Raw genomic sequence first — 17,704 nt, forward strand, 5'->3', positions numbered from 1 at the left:
GGGTAGAAAGAGAGAGAAAGAGTGATGAAGTGGGGAGGCAGAAAAACAAAGAGAAAGATGACAGGTCAGAAAGAGAGAGGAAGTCACATGCATGGAGGAGAAATAGAGAGTAAAATGGGGTGGGGGCAGAAAGAGAGAGAAAGAGTGATGAAGTGGGGAGGCAGAAAAACAAAGAGAAAGATGACAGGTCAGAAAGAGAGAGGAAGTCACATGCATGGAGGAGAAATAGAGAGTAAGAAAAGGGGGGCAGAGGGGAGAAATAGTGTGGGAGAGGTAGGGGGTGAGGAGAGGAAGCAAAGGTGTGATGAATGAGATAACCATCCTGCAAGTTTCTTGCGGGTCTCCACTTGTCTATAATATCTAATAGCCAAGGGTCTCTCTGCGTGCGGATACCTATTTCCGCAGAACAAGGGCACCTGGACGCTAAAGAGGGTTTTCTGCACATTTGGAATACACGGGGGGGGGGGGGGTTAGCCCCCCCAAATTTAAAAACAAACAACGCGTTTTCTGCGCTTGCACAGTCTGGACTCGTGGTTCCTCGCGCTGGACATGGAGCTTTGCTCGGTGGCTGGCCTCCCCACAGCCAGCAAGACGGCCCTGAAGCTGCGGGTCATGGGCTGCCACTGGGTCCTTCCCAGGTGAGCGGCCTCCCTGCAGCCAGCCATACAGCCTTGAAGTAACGGGGCAGGGGACGCAGACGTTGCCGGGTCCTTCCCAAGCAGCTGCCTCCCCACCACCAGCAAGGCAGCCCTGGAGCCACGGGGCAGGGACCGCCACCGCCAGATCCCTCCCAGGCAAGCGGCCTCCCCACTGCCAGAAAAATGAGGAAGCTACAGAAAGGGAGGCACAAAGGAGGGACATGGGGAGAAGAGGGGGAGATTGTGTGTGGGGGGGGAGAGAAATAGGGGAGCAGACTGAGAAAGGGTGGGGGAAAGAGGACTGGGGTAAGAGAAGGGTGAGACATACAAGAGGGCTGGGGTAAGAGAGGGGTGAGACATACAAGAGGTGAATGGAGAAAGGAGGTGAGAAAGAATTCCTAGAGAAGGGGGTAGGGAGGAAAGCTAACGTAGAAGGGATGAGAGGAGAAGGGGAGGTAAGGGAAGACTGACAGATAAGGGGTGGGTGCAGAAAGACAGGAGGGAACTTTGACAGAGAAGGGGGGGCTTAGAAGGATGTAGAACTAGGATGGCACTGTTAGACTGTAAGTTCTTTGGAGCAGGGACCTCTCATATTGAATTCTGAAAGAGCCATGCACATTGATGAGGCTCTTTAAAATAATCATAAAAGCTGTTGGAAGAATATGGAGCAGCTACTGGGGAGGGGCATAGTTAGGAGGATGCTTATGCATGATTTGCTCACATGGGCCTCCAGTTAAAAAGTTTTAGAAGCTGGCTATGAACGCACGAAGCTGTGCTATGCCAAGTCAGACCACGGGTCTATCAAGGCCAGTTCTGCCTACTCTGACTGGCCGTGGCTATTCAGGGTCATAAGAGGAGGGCTTTCGCATCATTAACTACCGGAGATGCCGGGGACTGAACCTGGGGCCCTCTGCAAAGAAAGCACGGCCCCTCCCATACGTTATATATTATTCTTTACTTGTATATTAGGGGGGGGGGGCTCACTCCATAGTTTAACTTGCTGGGAGCGTTCAGGTGGGCTTACTTCCATAGTTTAACTTGCTGGGAGCGTTCAGGATCAAACAGTGTAAAGCTGTAGTGGGGGGGAAATTCCTGCACTCCAGTTACTTTCAAAAAAATCTAACAAAGTATGTCTCTTACTACAGACCCCTGGCTTGCCTTGGCTGAGTAGAAGACTGCTGTAATGGTCCTCCAATGCTTCCGCTGGCACTTACTCACTCTAGCAGTATTCTGCATTACCATCAAAGATGAGGACACACAATCCCATTTCCAATTATGTTTGGGGGGGGAATCAAATAAGAGGCAGTCGGTTTGGGGAGAGGTAAGTACTGGCAGCCGGCTTCACAGGGTCCCATACCTGCAAGAGCTCAGCAGCAGAATCGGAAAGCCCAAACTCTCTCAAGACACGGATCTGAATCTCGTAACTGACCGTGGCTCCTTCTCCACAGTTAAGAGCGTAAGCCCTCTGCACCTGTTCTGTATGGCGGAGTTCCTGCAGTCTTTTGACCATTTCTTTAACAACCGGGAGACGAGGAACTGGAGAAACGAAATATACAGAACAGAGAACAACCCATGTTAAAATATTCATTCCCCATGCTCATGCAATGATGCCAAGGGCCCAGAGAATCCAAGTCCCCAAAGACTTGAGTTTGGATTTTTTTTTCTACATTCCTTAATGCCAGACCAGCCTTGCTGCAAGAGCCCAAGTCTGGGAGAGCAGGCACAGTAATGAGGAAATGCTATTCCCCGTGCTCATGCAATGATGCCAGGGGCCAAGAGAATCCAAGTCCCCAAAGACCTGAGTTTGGATTCCCCCCCCCCCACATTCCTTAATGCCAGACCAGCCTTGCTGCAAGAGCCCAAGTCTGGGAGAGCAGGCACAGTAATGAGGAAATGCTCTGGGCCCTGCAGACATGAAGCAGGGCAGAAGGACCCAAACTTAATTTCCTCTCTCAAGACAATGCGCTACTGACACCAGGGAAAAGAAGGCTAAAGGATCAAACTTTCAGACCCCTTTCAGTGCCTGAGGAAGGCAGACTCTTACTTATGAATCCCAGAGGAGATGGTAACCTCTAGGCTTTGCAGGCTCAAAAGAGAATGGGAAGCCAGATCAGATTGTGGGATCCCTGAGGTGCTCTTGGAATAGAGGCTGAAATCTCCAGGCATTTATCTGCCCATAGGGGTGTTTTACAAAAGCCCAGTCTCAGGGTCACAAAGGTGACATTGGACAGTCGCTACGATCACCTAGAGTGATCCCCAACTGGAACCAGAGGCTTACAGTATCTTCCACCCTCCCCTTCTCTTTAAACGCCAAGTCTCCTTTAGAGAAGGAGCAAACAGATTGCATCTAAACAATGACTGGACTACCACACATGCTGGCTTACAGCTACACAGCTCATCTGGGTGGGGGAGGAATAACATTCTTAAAGGGCCTATTATACGGCAGACCCTGAGCTGATTATTACCAAGAAACTAACATAATCCTTTATCGCTTGGCAAGTTTGCTCCCAGTGTTTGTCAGAGATAGGCTGTCATGCTTAGAACTTCTCAACTGCACATCCCGTGTCTCAGCCAGGTTTCCCAAGGAATTTAGCTGCGGGAACTTGCTCAGAGATCCCTGTGATGTCTGGAAGTCAGTTTAAGTTAAACTAAGGGAACACGTGGAGAATTTTATTCGTTTTTTTCAAGCCATCCATCCTATTGTGCTGTCTGCACTTTCGAAACAGACTCCAGCACAAGGGCAAACCCTTGAGACAATCTGTTTGTTATGTATAGTACAACTCCAATCACCTCTCTGAGCCAAAAGGTATAATGTGCTGTAGAAAGCAGCCTCCCGGCGTTCTTCAGAGCTGGCAAAAACCGTCTCCTTTCTTGGCAGAAGTGCAGTCCTGAGGGGCTAGAAGAATATCTAACACCTGCATGCGCAATACCACGCAAGCTCTCAATATTAGTAGAGAGGGAAACAACTCCTTGAGTGCGAGCAGCAAAAATCAAGGGTTTGTTTCCCTGGAACTGGTCCAGCCTGACAGTTCATTAAAGCTTGGGAAATAAGGGAAGCGGTCACCTAACGTTCTGTTTCATTATTTGGTGACTTGCTCTATTTCAGCTTCAAATGAAGGCCTATGAAGTTCTGGTGTTGCTGGAAACACTGAGCTTTACCCACCAACCAAACTGGAGAAAATCAGCCTGACTTCTTTTCCTGCCCGGGGCTCCGATTTTAAAAGTCGGATCCAAACGCCTGCAATAGAAAGGAGTCCCCCAAACTCATCTGCCCGAGACTGAGGGATGTGTGTTTTACTTATTATTTAATTAACCCATTTTTATACTGCTGTTCTACCCCCATTAGGGTCCCCAAGGTGGTGAACATGAACACTAAAACAGCATTTAAAATAACATACAAAACAATTCAATAAAAACAAGCACATAAACATACAACACCAAAACCAGGGGTGGCCAAAGACTGTTATTGGGGATATGCCAAATGAAACAGGGAAGTCTTCACCTGCTGGTGGAAGACACTGACAGCGAAAGACCGATGCATCTCCCTGGGGAAGGAGTTCCCAAGTTTTGACACCAGCTATGTTTTTTGTCTGTTTCCCAGCTCTTCTTTCTGCAGCCCTGCCCCATATAACACCTTGTCCAGTAGAGTTTCCCAGCTCCTGGCAGTGGGATTTTCAGAGGGCACAGGAACTGAAGGGAAGATCTGTGACTGAAAACGCCTTCCATTCAACAGGTGTTTTCCTTCCTTCCCACCCAAGCAAGACGTTTTCCACTGGAGGCAGAGGCTCCGCTGAGGCAGGGGTGGTGATTATTATTATTCCTTTTTCTGCACTGCATCTCCCTGTCTTTACACAGCTCCTACTCCACACAGCTCTCTCAACTCTCAACACAGCCTTTCTGGCACTTGCAGGAGGCCTCTGGGGGAAGGACGATGCAGAAAGGATCCGTCTCTGTCAAAGCCATCTGCTGTCCCTGCACAGGAGTCTGACGGCTTTTAAACAAGTGCTCTTTCTAACATCCAGAAATGGACAGCATCATTTCTTCATCAGTGCCGTGAAGTTTTCTGCAGAACTCCAGGCGTGTGGGGACCTTTGCTTTCATTTCTGCTAAACTCTCGCACCCTTTTATTTTGGCAGCATTGTGATGAAAGGAAGCTGCTGCAGGATGTTACAGTATTCTTTTTAAAGATTCTACAATGATCTTGTTCCAAAATCCACACTCTCTTCAATAGGAAAAGAATCAGCTGTGACCAATTTTTTTATAAAAGGAACTAGAAATATGCATTTTATGCAACTGTGAGCTTGCTTATTTTTTAAAGGACGTTTAGATACCAGGACACACAAAGGATTACATGCAACACATCTTTTCAATCCCCTCCTTATCTTAACCAAACATGAAATGGAAATGTTTTCTTATAAATATGAGAAATAAAATTAGGGTTAGATTGCATGCTAGGGAGCCTGGCCCTGCTTGCCGGCCTCTCTTAAGACTACATTACAAACAGTCAGCGAAGCTCTGCTTCATTCTTTGAACTCACAAGGGCTAGAGATTTTATTTAGAGAAATTCAGATTTCCAGGATGCTGCAGCAGATACAGGAGACCACCCTGCTCAGTATAATGAAGCTGCAGTCAAACAGATGCCAAGATTCTTGCAAAGAACATATTTTAAGACTGTGAAGGGAAAGCAATTCACTGTGCAGGAAGCTTATACACTTACCTGGGGTTTCATTGGCTACAACTGAAGGAGGGCTGGATTGGCTACTGCTTATTTGCTGGTGACTTATCATGTGACAACACTGCGGAACTGCATTATTTACCATGTAGAGGGTGTCTGGAACATTGGACATTCTAACCATCCGTAAACGAACCAGGTCTGTCTGTTCCACCATCATCTCATCTAGAACCGACTGAAACAATACGTTAACACAAAGAGAAATTACTAAACGCTTGCTGACACCGGGTCACCAACATCACAGGTGCACTCTCTTTTTCCCTAGAATCAAGAAGAACTATTAGAAGCCTGCCGCCACCAGATTATACTATCAAAACCTGTTAACATCTTTTTTTAAAGCATTCTTCTTCTTCTTCTTCAATCAACCTTCATAATTTAAAGGGAGCCAGACTAAGAACTGGGAGACTCAGACTCAAATCCCTCGACATGAAGCTTGTGGGCAACTGCATGCAGAGTTACCTAATATTTGGTGTAGTGGTTAGGAGCGCGGACTCTAATCTCAGAGAACCAGGTTTGATTCCCCACTCCTCCACATGCAGCTGCTGGTGTGACCTTGAGCCAGTTATAAGTTCTCTTAGAGCTGCTCTCTCAAGGGCAGTTCTTTAATAAAAGCTCTCTCAGCCCCGCCCACCTCACAGGGTGTCTGTTGTGGGGAGGGGAAGGGAAAGGAGATTGTAAGCCATTCTGAGACTCCTTTGAGTAGTGAAGGGTGGGGTATAAATTCATCCTCCTCCTCTTCTTCTTCTACTACTATTAATTTCAATGGGCTTACCCTGGAGTTACTCTGCACAGGACTGCCATGTAAGTAACCTTAGGCTCGTTCCTTTCTCTCAGCCTAACTCATTCACAGGGCTGTTGTTTGAATAAACTGGAGGAGGAGAGACGTATGTATGCTGTCCTGAGCTCCTTGGAGGGAGGGCAGGATAGAAATATGAGGAGACAGGGATACAAACTACTATTCTGACACCTTCCTCCTTGGTCCTACTCATAGCCAGATCATGGTGTAATGTCCGATCCACTAATTCTGCACATGTTAAAAATGCTTTAAAACGTCCACTTCAATTCTCTAGAACTATCATGCCTTGGTACCATGACAGTATGCTCCTGGAGGGCCACCTGTATATACCTGAAATCTTAAGTTGGCAGGCTTTCAGAACGAGTTCCGTGAGCCCTAGATAGCCTCTACCCCAGGACCTCCTGTTTGTGCAAGGGCCACAGCCTCAACCCCAGAACCTCCTGTTTGTGCAAGGGCCAAAGCCTCTACCCCAGAACCTCCTGTTTGTGCAAGGGCCACAGCCTCAACCCGAGAACCTCCTGTTTGTGCAAGGGCCAAAGCCTCTTCCACAGAACTTCCTGTTTGGACAGGGCTTTGTAATGGCCCTTACAGAGCATTGACCTTGCAGAAAGCAAGGGAGACTCCGATTCAACTCCCTCGTCATGAAGCTCATTGACAATCCTATGCAGAGTTATCCCAGTCTAAGCAGAGCATTGACCTTGCAGAAAGGGGAATGTTTAGCAGAAGAGGGAGCCTTCTCTGCCACACAGACTGCCTCAGGTGCATGGGACTCATTTGCAGGATCCAAGCCAGAAACTGCTGAATGCTGTAGAATTTTTTTTTTTTAAAGACAGTTTAATATCTGTTCGGGTAAGAAGGACAAGATGTATGCTAGATGCTGGCCCGCATGTTAAATCCCATTTAGCCTGTCCTTATGAACAGACTCTCAGAGGGAAAAGGAAAGCGTGTGTAGCTTCATCTTCTCTACACAGAGGAAGCTGTGCTTGCAGAGTATGTAGCCCCACTGTTAATTCCAGGTTTGCTTTTCTGGCTAAGGCTTCTTTGCAAACAACAGGAGCCAAGGCAGTCAGCCCTTTGTTGGAAGACACAGCAGAGTTTTGGGGAGGGGAAAAGAAGAGCCAAGGAAGACAGAAGAGGAGAGGGAAGAGCAAATAAGCCCTTCATTTGGGTGTACAAGAGGCAGCCTCACAGACACACAGAAGGCAGAGCTAAGGCTCTCTTCTGCTGGGAACATCAGCACAGACATACCAATGAGTTACAGAGCAGGGGCGGGCAACGTCCATCATGCGTGCAAAACAGTGACCACACCAGACCACGGTGCTCAGCACACAGTGCTGGATCTCCAGTCAAGCAGCCAAGGTAAGCCCAAGAGACATGGGCAATGCTGCTGGGGTTGGCGGAATGGGAGAAGGGGATGGCCACAGCTTAGACCTGTCATGGCTTCCCAGACTCTTGCAGAGGCCTGCTAGGCATGAGACAAGCCCGAGATACTGGCAGGGTCACTCAAGCTTGGCTTGCTCCGAGAGTCTTTGGTCATTTGAAATGTGCACGCACGCACGCACGGACAGACACACACAAACAAACACAGAGCTTCGGTTTGCTGAGGCTCCCAACATCTTCACAGGAAGACTTTCCCGCTTTTCAGGCCCTCGGGTCAAAAAGGTTGCCAATTCCTGTTACAGCTCCTGAGCTTTTGGTTTGCTGTGTTTGGCCAGATGCACATTCTCTATTTTTTTGGCCACCAAGTCGCAGCTGACTTAACGGTGACCCTACAGGGTTTTCCAAGGCAAGAGACATTCAGAGGTGGGTTTGCCACTGCCTGCCTCTGCTCTGTGATCTGGATTTCCTTGCTTTTCTCCAGGGTGGGCAAAAATCAATGATTTTTTAAAAAAATTTTTAAATGATTTCTTTTATTTAAATCAGATTTAAAAAAAATAAACTGGATTTTTTAAAAAATAAAATGCTTTTTGAGGCAAAATCTATCTGAAGATAGTTCTCCATTTAAGATACATTATTCTCCCATTCAAAGAGTGACTGGGGCCGGCCCTGCTTAGCTTGTGAGATCTGGCAAGTCGGGGCTGTCCTGGTCAGGGGTCCATTCTCTGTGTTACGTCCACAAGTAAGTGGGAGAAAGAGGGGAAAGCTCACTGCTTTCAGACTGTTCTTATCCGGATAATGTTTAACCCAGATCTTGACACCATGCAGAGCTGAAAACGGTTTCACTCTTTAGAACACCCATCTGAAAAGAGAGTTCCTTCGCAAGCACCACATTCATCAACACGAGGACAAAGTCCTCCCCATTACCTTGGCTTCCTCCACGTAGGGCGAGAAGAGCCTCGGCCTCACGTAGATCCCTGCATTCTTTTGCCGCAGCCATGCGTTCGACTTGCCACCCTCAGCTGTCGGCAGCATGTCCGAAGGAGGAGTGCTGATGAGGCCTCTCTTCATCTGTGAGGGGAGAAAAGGAGAACCTTTCTGAACACTTCTGCGTAATGACGGGCACAAGCCTTCCTCGGGCTATTTTCGGCCGAGGTAGGCAAGCGGACTGTAAACTCGCCGCGAGGCAAAGCGGTGCAGCCCAATCCCCATTGCCAGTACCTAGACCGGCTTTTGACACCTGCATTTGATTTGGAATACAAACCAGCTGTTAGCAACTTCAAACATGAACAGGAGATTCCCGATGTTACCACAGACAGGATCTTTATGCGTTTTTTTTTAAAGGTAAAGACATGTGACGTTCTGAGTAAACTCAGGGAGAGACTTACGGAATCTGTGAGCACTTCACTGTTCATGGGCAAAATGTGTTCAATGCGGACAAAGGGCAGGAGAGGAGACAGAATCTCTTTGAGCTCTTCGATATCAAGATCTCGCCTCTTCACGCCTCGCTTGTTCACACTGTGAGCTGTGCCACTCAGCAAGTTAGGCTCTGTCAAGAGAAACAATTGATTTCATCCATGCTTATTAGTGATAACATCAACAATTCCCCATTTCTGCTACAGCAAGGGAGAGAAGCCATTAAGAGACGTTAGGTACTATTACTGTAAAGCTAGCTTGTACACCCATGTTTAAAAAAGCCAACACCCACATTTCACAGAAAGGCACCTATCCCAAATCTATTTATCTGTCACATCCCTGAAACAGCAAGGAAAGCCTGTGATCTAGGCTGCCTGTGGGACTTTCTTGTCCAGCATCTCCTTAAAAGGAAATATGGTTTTCTAGGATGGAATAACTACTGCAGGCTTAGTGAACATTGGTGTGGTCAAGGGGTCACTTGGGGCTCAAACATGTCAACAATGTGCTCTACACGGCACCAGTCATGCATGTGGGTTGCATTTCAATATTATGTTACATGGCACACACGATCATCAACAACTGCCTGGGTGTCCCCAGCTGAACATTCAAACGCAAAAGCCGCAACTCATGTTAAGCATATTTAGCAGCTTGTTAAAGCTTTGGTAGGTGTTATGTTCATCCAGATGCTTCTAGTGACTCAATCAATCACTCTGAAACACAAGCCTTTCTGAACGTGAGGTATATTCCCAGTCTTTTTTGTTCAGTTGCACAGTTGAGTCCGACTCTTTGCAACCCCATGGACCACATCATGCCAGGCCCTCCTGTCTTCCACTGTCCTCCAGAGTTTGCTCAATTTCATGTTCGTTGCATCGATAACCCTGTCTAATCATCTCATCCTTTGCTGTCCCCTTCTTCTTTTGCTTTCAATCATTCCCAGCATCAGGGTCTTCCAGTCTTAGGGACACACTATTAAAATAGACTTCCCCATTAACTTTGGTGAAGCAGACAGGAAGCTTCCGTAACGTCCCTCTCTGAGGGCACTGAGCACTGACCTTTTTTTGTGATTATTGTATGTGTGTGTGTGTATGCCTGGAAGTTATGGCTGACTTCTGGTGACCCCTAGTGGGGTTTGGACATTTCAGAGAGGTGGCTTGCTATTGCCTGCCTCTGTATCCCAGCCCTGGTGTTCCTTGGAGGTCTCCCATTCAAGTACTTGCCAGGGTCAGCCCTGCTTAGCTTCCGAGAGCTGATGAGATTGGGCTTGCCTGGGCTATCCAGGTCAGGGCAAGCATTGACATTGGTGAAAGTGAACTGAGCAGTTCTTATGAGCAGAGAAGCCCTGTGTGAACACTGGTGCTCTCATTTCTACAAGGAATTGCCAAATCAGAGGACAAGTTTGGATGCCCAGGATTCAAGAGGGATAGGAACACATACAGGGCTAATACACAACCCAACAGTAACATCTGCTTAAATGAAGAGATACTAAAAAGAACAGCTAGTGCAACTCCCATTCAGTACACTGGGACCACAGCTTAGTGGCAGAGCACTAGGTCTCAAAATCAATCCCTGGCATCTCCGGTGTCCTTTTAAAAAAGCAGTATAGGGAATAAGAGCTAGAAAAGACCTTCGACCGTGACTCTGCCAGACACAAAACCAACAATACTGAGCTCGGTGATATGTGGAAGGCAGCTTGCTACGAAGGACATGAATTCACAGTGGAGGATCCAGTTCAAACTTTTTAAAGAGTAGCAGTTTATTCACTGAAGATTAAATTAGACATGCTTGTTAAGAAGCACTTACCTCTGTCTGCTATTCTTTTCATCAACTGATGCTCTCCCCATTTAATAAGGTACTTCAGGACATCTTGCTCACTTGCCTATCGGAGAAGCATGCAAGCCAATGATTGAGCATGCTCAGTTCAGGGCAATGCACAGTAATCACCAAGCACACACACAGTTCTCAGACCAACACTAAGTTACAGTCAATTAAGTTTCCCCAGTGCAAACAGCATTTAATGTACTACTCTTGCTCACAGCATCTCAGACTTTCTGAAGCCTGGAAAAACTAGCAGGAAGTCTCAAGATGTCTAATCCTATCACAGTTTCCCTGAAAGGACATCCCTAAAGCACAGCAGTCTATTTCCCATGATGTGTGTACATAAGCTGTTGGTCTCTCCCAGCCATCTTTCAACCCAATCTAATCGGTGCATCGTTTTTACACAATTTATTACATACATCTAAATGTTCAGGTGCTTTAGTAATACAGAACAATGCTGTCAGGAACAATTAATTATACAAGCACTGCAATAACTTTTTAAGATGCAACTAGGAAATTTTTCATTCTTGAACACTTGACTGCATTCTTCCCATAGAAATGTTGACCTGATCCATTCAGTTTGTAATACTTCCCCTAAAAGAAGGGGATTCTAGATTCCAACTGCTGGTCCCATTAGCTGATGTGATCCAGACAGATCTCCATCAACTCAATAGAACCTCCAGTGCTTAACAGAGATACCAGCTTCTCATCTCACTACACATGGTAAGTCACTCAGTTCTCACTTATACCCACAAATCAAACTATATTAGTCTTATAGGTACCATGTGACTCCAACTTAGTTCTCACATCTGTTGTTAACTCCTTTATTATCTTTATGCCAATTTGCTGCTATTTACAGATCTTACCTAATGTGCTATTCCAATCTTAGCTGTATTTGTTGCATCTTGACTCTAATCAGCTCTTCCCGGCAAGTACACCCCCATATGTAATGTTGGAGGAAATCTGTTTCAGTGAATCTGAAGGTATGTACATGTAAACTTGCTAAGTCTCTCAGTTCTTGCTTATACCCAGAATTCTACTTTGTTTGTCCTGAAGATGTTACTGAACTCATACTTCATTCTCACATCTGTTTGTTAACTCTTGTATCTGTATGTTAATTTACTGCCATTCTCAGCTATAATCACCTGGTACTTATGCATCTTGACTCTAACTGGCTCTTCCTGACAATCAACCCCCCTTCATATATGTAATGGTTGAGGAACCTCTGCTTCACTGTATCTGAGGAAGTGTACTTACACACAAAAGTTTATACCGTGAATAAAACCTTGTTGGTCTTAAAGGTGCCACTGGACTCAAACTTTGTTCTAGTTCTTCAGACCAACACAGCTACCCACCTGAATCTATAAACTATCTAGTATTTATATTTTCTTTCTTTTCTAAAAAAGGTACAGTATTTAGTGATTATTGGGAGGGGGGGAGAACAGTCATGAAAGTCTGAAAGAGAAAAGGAGACCTAGGTGGCACAAACTGGGTTGGAACCTAAGCCATTGTGGAGTGAAGTTGTAGAAGCAAACCTGTGCATTTGCCCATCTTGGCTTCCTGCATCTCATCTCCCAAAAATCACTTCTAAAAGAGGGGAACACCCAAGAATGGTGTGAGATGCAGTTAGGGAGCTGGTACAAGAAGGGTATCAGCAAAATATCAGTCCCCACAATCAAGCCTCTAATGAGCTCTTATTCCAGCTGCAAAAGACTTTTTTGGGGGGTGGGATTTCTGCTCATTTATCTACTTAGCTGCAACCCCTTACACCACATCCGAAGGATCCTCTGGCTCACAACTGCAGGTTATTTGGGAATACAGGAAGTGGCAACAGGAAAAGGAATGCAGCACAGATACCCTCTACTTTTCATGAATAACCAGTACTTAGTGTGTAAAAGCAAGAGCAATTGTCAGTGATTCCCCCTATCCACCAGCAGAATCATTACCTCCATAGTATTTCCCAGGGCTCTTCTGCCTTTTTAGAATTTTAGAGGGCACAGCAGGATGTGTGTGCGTGCGTGCGTGCGGGGGTGCTGTTTGTTTCCTTTTGAGAGCAGTGCTGGGCTTGGGAACCAAGACCAGGTCTACAGAGTGATGGGTTTTCATGACTGGAAAACTGACACGAGGCCAGACCCCAAGCAGAGATCAACAAAACGAGAACAAACATCCAGAGAAGTTGGAACAACCACTGCGCAAGTGCTGATTTGCACAACAAGGTTTTCTCTCTAGGCAAAGACAAGTTTGCAAGCCACATGGGAATTTCCTCCAGATAACCCACGATTACGTGGTTTACATTTTCCTTTTTAACAAACTAGTATACATACAAGGAAGGATACCTCCTTGGACAAGATAATCTGTTTTGGAAACCAACCCTTAACCTTCTTTACAGGACGTCCCTGCAGCATGCTGGATTCCACAATAAGTGGAAGACTGGTTAAGCTATTTTGTTAGCTTCAGCTGAATTCAGGGTTATGCAAAATGTGACTGCTTTTAGAAATAAAAGCACCACTTCCCAAAGTCCACATTAGTGAACAAGTGCAAAGCTAGAGACCCTTTCCCTTTCCCTTAGTTCATCACGCGCAGCAAAACAAAGAAACGGACATTAAAAATTGGGGCAGACACATTTTGCTTCATACTGCCTTGAGCACAAGAAAGAGAAGGAACGACCCATTCCTACATTAGTTCTTCAGCATGCACAAGAAGACTTGAGGAAGGGGTCTTCCTTTCACCACATGCTGGCTCTAAGTACTCTGAAGCAACTGGAATCTTTCATGCTATTTCCCAACGCTATCCAGCCTGGCACATGCAAGATTAACCATCCCACCCAGCCCCAAATACCCCCTGAAATGCTGCTCCTGAGGGCTAGGGGACCCTTGGGGATAGAGGGGGGGGATCTAGAAGTCTGTCATGGGAGGGGGAACCAGTGACTCCCTCCCATGCAGAAATGACTGGTTGGATCCAACCCTCAGTTTCTAATGAAGAATGCCCAGTTAAAGTCTCCTGACTAGGGATGGGCATGATCCAGAAAAATGGTGGTCCGCCTGGTCCATTTGGTCTGTGGGGTTCATGGACCCCCAGACCACAAACCACCATGTTTCACGGACCAGATCGGGTCCATTTGGACCGTGATGCCCGAGCGGTAAGACCATAACATAAGAGAAGCCAATGCTGGATCAGGCCAATGGCCCATCCAGTCCAACACTGTATCACACAGTGGCCAAAAATACCAGGTGCCATCAGGAGGTCCACCAGTGGGGCCAGGACATTAGAAGCCCTCCCACTGTTGGCCCCCCTCCAAGCACCAAGAAGACAGAGCATCACTTGCCCCAGACTCAGAGTTCCTATCTATACCTTGTGGCTAATAGCCACTGATGGAGCTCTGTTCCATAGGTTTATCTAATTCCCTCTTGAAGCCGTCCATGCTTGTAGCCACCACCACCTCCTGTGGCAGTGAATTCCATCTGTTAATCACTTCCAGGTGAACCAGAAGTGGGTAAAGTTGCCCCTCGACCTCTTTGCAAAAGCCAATTAAAATTTAAATGACCTTTGCAAAGCCACACAGTATGTGAGTGAAGGCTGAGCGGCAACTTGCCGCTTAGCCTTTGTAAAAGCCATTTAAATTTTAAATGGCTTTTGAAAAGCTGGGCAGTGCACAAATGAAGGCCGAGCTGTGAGTTCACCCACCCAGAAGTGGGTGAAGTCATCGCTCAGCCTTCACTTGTGTGCTGTGGGGTGTTTGCAAGCCCTGGCCCCACATGAACCTATGGACCTCCTGGGACAGTCCTGGGTGGTCCGTGTCTGCGGGTGCATGCACTGGGCTAATGGACCACAAACTGAGCCCCAGTCCGTGGAAAAATCAAGTCCGTGGTCCGGTCCATGCCCATCCCTACTTCTGACATCCCCCTAAATGTAAAATAAGCCAACTGTATGAATGAAGTTCCCAGTTCCCTCAGTACATCCAACCAGGGCAAAAAACATGCAAGGATACACTGGGAAATACATAGCTGTTTTTTTGTGATGTGAGGTAAGGACAAACAACAAGAGAGTTTTCAGCATCTATTGAAATCCTAGAACAGGTACAAATATATTTAAAATGATGAGCTAGACTTACCTTTTCTTCCATGATGCATGATTTTAGCATGAGAACTACTATATAATTTCCAAAAACTTCTGAACAGGCAAGGCAAACATTAAACCTAGAAAAGTTTCACTTAAAATAATTTGCAGCGACTTCTAAACTATTATTAGGCTCTCAAGAAATAGTTTATACTGCCAGTTTGGGTTGGGTTATGTGCCAAGAAAGCAGAACACTCTTCTTAATCACTACCTCTGCTTGAGGTTTGTGTGTACATACGCCAGAAGAAAAAGAGAAAGAGCCCATTCTACACACCCTCCTTTTGGCAGATTTTTTTTCTTTTCCACTGAAAATCTGAAAATCAGCATGTTTCAGCTCCATACGAGACAGTGATTACCAATTCATCTCAATTTTGACTAAGGAGGAGATGGAAGATAAATTACCTGTAAGTAGTCAGACTGGATAGCAGTTTGCAGGTGATCTTTGTAGAGCTCATAAAAGACGTCTGAGGTCATGACCTGGGTAAACTCCTCACAGAGGAAATGGAGTGCTTGGCGGTGTACCCACTTGGAGCCGTATGGCTGAGAACTCCACTTGAGGATGGCAATTAAGGTGTCTAGAGAGATGCTCTCAGCAATAATATCCTCACAACCTACAAAGAAGCAGAACACTACTCATTAATGTTCAGCTCTTCTGGAATCGACGCAGAACACGGAGTTTTGCAGAGATCTACGCGGAAGATTAGAAATGGATCTGACAACCGAATACCCAAACGTCATTTGATATCGCTGAGAATGGATTGTAAAATTGAATCGCAAGACCACACAGGTTTGATCCAAATGGTGGCAAATGATTCACCGCTACATCTGCAATGGAGGCAGGTCAGTGGTGATCCATGTAGCCTGGTAGTATAACTCTTGGCTGGCAGCAGTGCTCCAGCACCATGGCAGAAGACTCTTCTCAGCTCTGTACTACCCAGCATCCTTTAAACAAAGCTGTCAGTCTGAACCTGGACCACATTTCTAATTCCGAGCTGTGGCTCCTCAAGTGTGCTATCACAGATGTGTTAAAGTTCCACAACCTCCCATTTATAAAGCTTCTGTAAAGGTAAAAGTAAAGGTTCCCTTGCGCGAAAGCCAGTCAAATCCGACTCTAGCCAGCGCTGTCCGAAGACATTTCCGTGGTCATGTGGCCGGCATGACTAAACACCAAGGCGCATAGAACGCTGTTACTTTCCCACTGAAGTGGTACCTATTTATCTACTTGCAATTTCTTGCTTTCAAACTGCTAGGTTGGCAGGAGCTGGAACTAGAGACGGGAGCTCACTCCGTCATGCGGCACACTCGGGTCTCGAACTGCTGAACTACCGACCTTCCACAGCCTGCACTTCAGCGTCGAAAACCATCGTTCAGCATAAATTAAGCTTACCATCAGACTGCACTAGGGCTTCCATGGTATGCCAAGTGCCACATTTTCCAATACAAATCTAATATATTACCAGCCCCGGTACTTGCAAATAGGAGCCATACCAGTAGTATTAATGAGATTACGCTCTGCACTGAGCTTTAGGTTCAGATTTAGCCAACAGAGTGAGCTACAATTATCTTAAATATCTATGATGCCTCAACATGTTTTAAATGTTCTTCTCCACCCCGGCTCCAATTAAGGCTTCTTGGAATTATGTCAGATGCAATTACGATCAGCAGTGCTGTATTTTAGCAGTTACAATTTAAACATTTTGTAAGCTTTTTAAAATTACATGCACATTTTGGACACAAGTATTCAAAATCCACAGTTTACCCCCTGGTAATTTCTATACATTGGCTATCTATGTATTCTGGATTTCCCAGCACGATTCAGATAAATGGGCTGAACTGTGGTGTTTGCTTCTATAACATTAGTAGTAAGGTACCACAACTGGAAAAGCAGCCTCTAAACTACTAAAAAAAGAGAAAGAAATACTCTGCTGGGGTTATACCAATTGTGGGGAAAGAGAAAGACTGGAAAAGAGAGAACATTTTATCAAAGAGAAGGCAATTACTCTACCTAATTCTACAAGTGCTGGATGGTCCCCTTGTGGACAGTGAAATCTGCGCACTGGTGCCAGTCAAGACTACCCCATTAGGGCTCTGCAAACCGCGGGAAGCCCCCACATTTGCAGAAAAATAAACCCAGAGCAACATAATAATAAGAACTGCAGAGGTTTTTTTAAAACACCCTTGCCAGAGTTTGGGTGTTATTTTGGGTTGCCACAGCAACCACATGGACACTGGGGAAGAGGGGTATAAGGTGTGTGTGTGTGTGGGGGGGGGATAGGATTTCCATTTCCTGCTGTTCCTTGCGGGTTCTCCATTTGTTTAATCTATGAGTGGGGGAAAAACCACACACCTGGGCTGGTATAACTCTGAGCAGGTGGCATGCTATTTAGCAAAACACTCCGGAACACCCATATGGAGCGAAAAAGGCAATGTAAATATTAGACGTATCCAACAACACTTGCAAAACTGTCTGGCTTTCAGAACTTTCGTACAAGCCCATTTATATGTTAGTCGCAACCCCTGACAGAGCCAAAGACGCCGCTCTTCCATTCTCAGCCTAGCCGATCAAGTCTGCTTTAAACAGACTTGTGACTTGGATCACTGACACAACAGGCTGCTTTTTAAAGTCATCCTAAGCCTAAGCGTGACCTGACTCTTCCATAACTCTGCCTTCAACTAGTGCGCTACAGCTAGAATGAGTGAGAACAGAGAACTGTGGATGCTCATAAACACAGAAGGCTTCAGAGTCAGTTCCCTCTTTCCTTGTCACAGAGATTATGCTCTAGACAAGTTAAGCCTCTGCACAAAACAGAAATG

The 17,704-nt window shown here is 46.1% G+C and overlaps 1 protein-coding gene across 1 annotated transcript in view; it reads right to left on the reverse strand.

Annotated features, from left to right (window-relative positions):
• Positions 1–17,704, reverse strand: part of BTBD7 (BTB (POZ) domain containing 7) — a 68,495-nt gene that overhangs the window by 8,503 nt on the left and 42,288 nt on the right. Inside the window, exons 3-8 of the mRNA XM_015414739.1 lie at positions 15,293–15,501; positions 10,760–10,835; positions 8,932–9,092; positions 8,471–8,614; positions 5,356–5,545; positions 1,996–2,174 (exon numbers count right to left, since the gene is read on the reverse strand). Coding sequence (XP_015270225.1) covers positions 1,996–2,174; positions 5,356–5,545; positions 8,471–8,614; positions 8,932–9,092; positions 10,760–10,835; positions 15,293–15,501 — 959 coding nt within the window. The remainder of the gene's footprint in view (positions 1–1,995; positions 2,175–5,355; positions 5,546–8,470; positions 8,615–8,931; positions 9,093–10,759; positions 10,836–15,292; positions 15,502–17,704) is intronic.

The sequence above is a fragment of the Gekko japonicus genome, unplaced genomic scaffold (genome assembly GCF_001447785.1).
Source record: "Gekko japonicus isolate JY-2015 unplaced genomic scaffold, Gekko_japonicus_V1.1 scaffold1518, whole genome shotgun sequence".
Lineage (NCBI taxonomy): Eukaryota > Metazoa > Chordata > Lepidosauria > Squamata > Gekkonidae > Gekko > Gekko japonicus.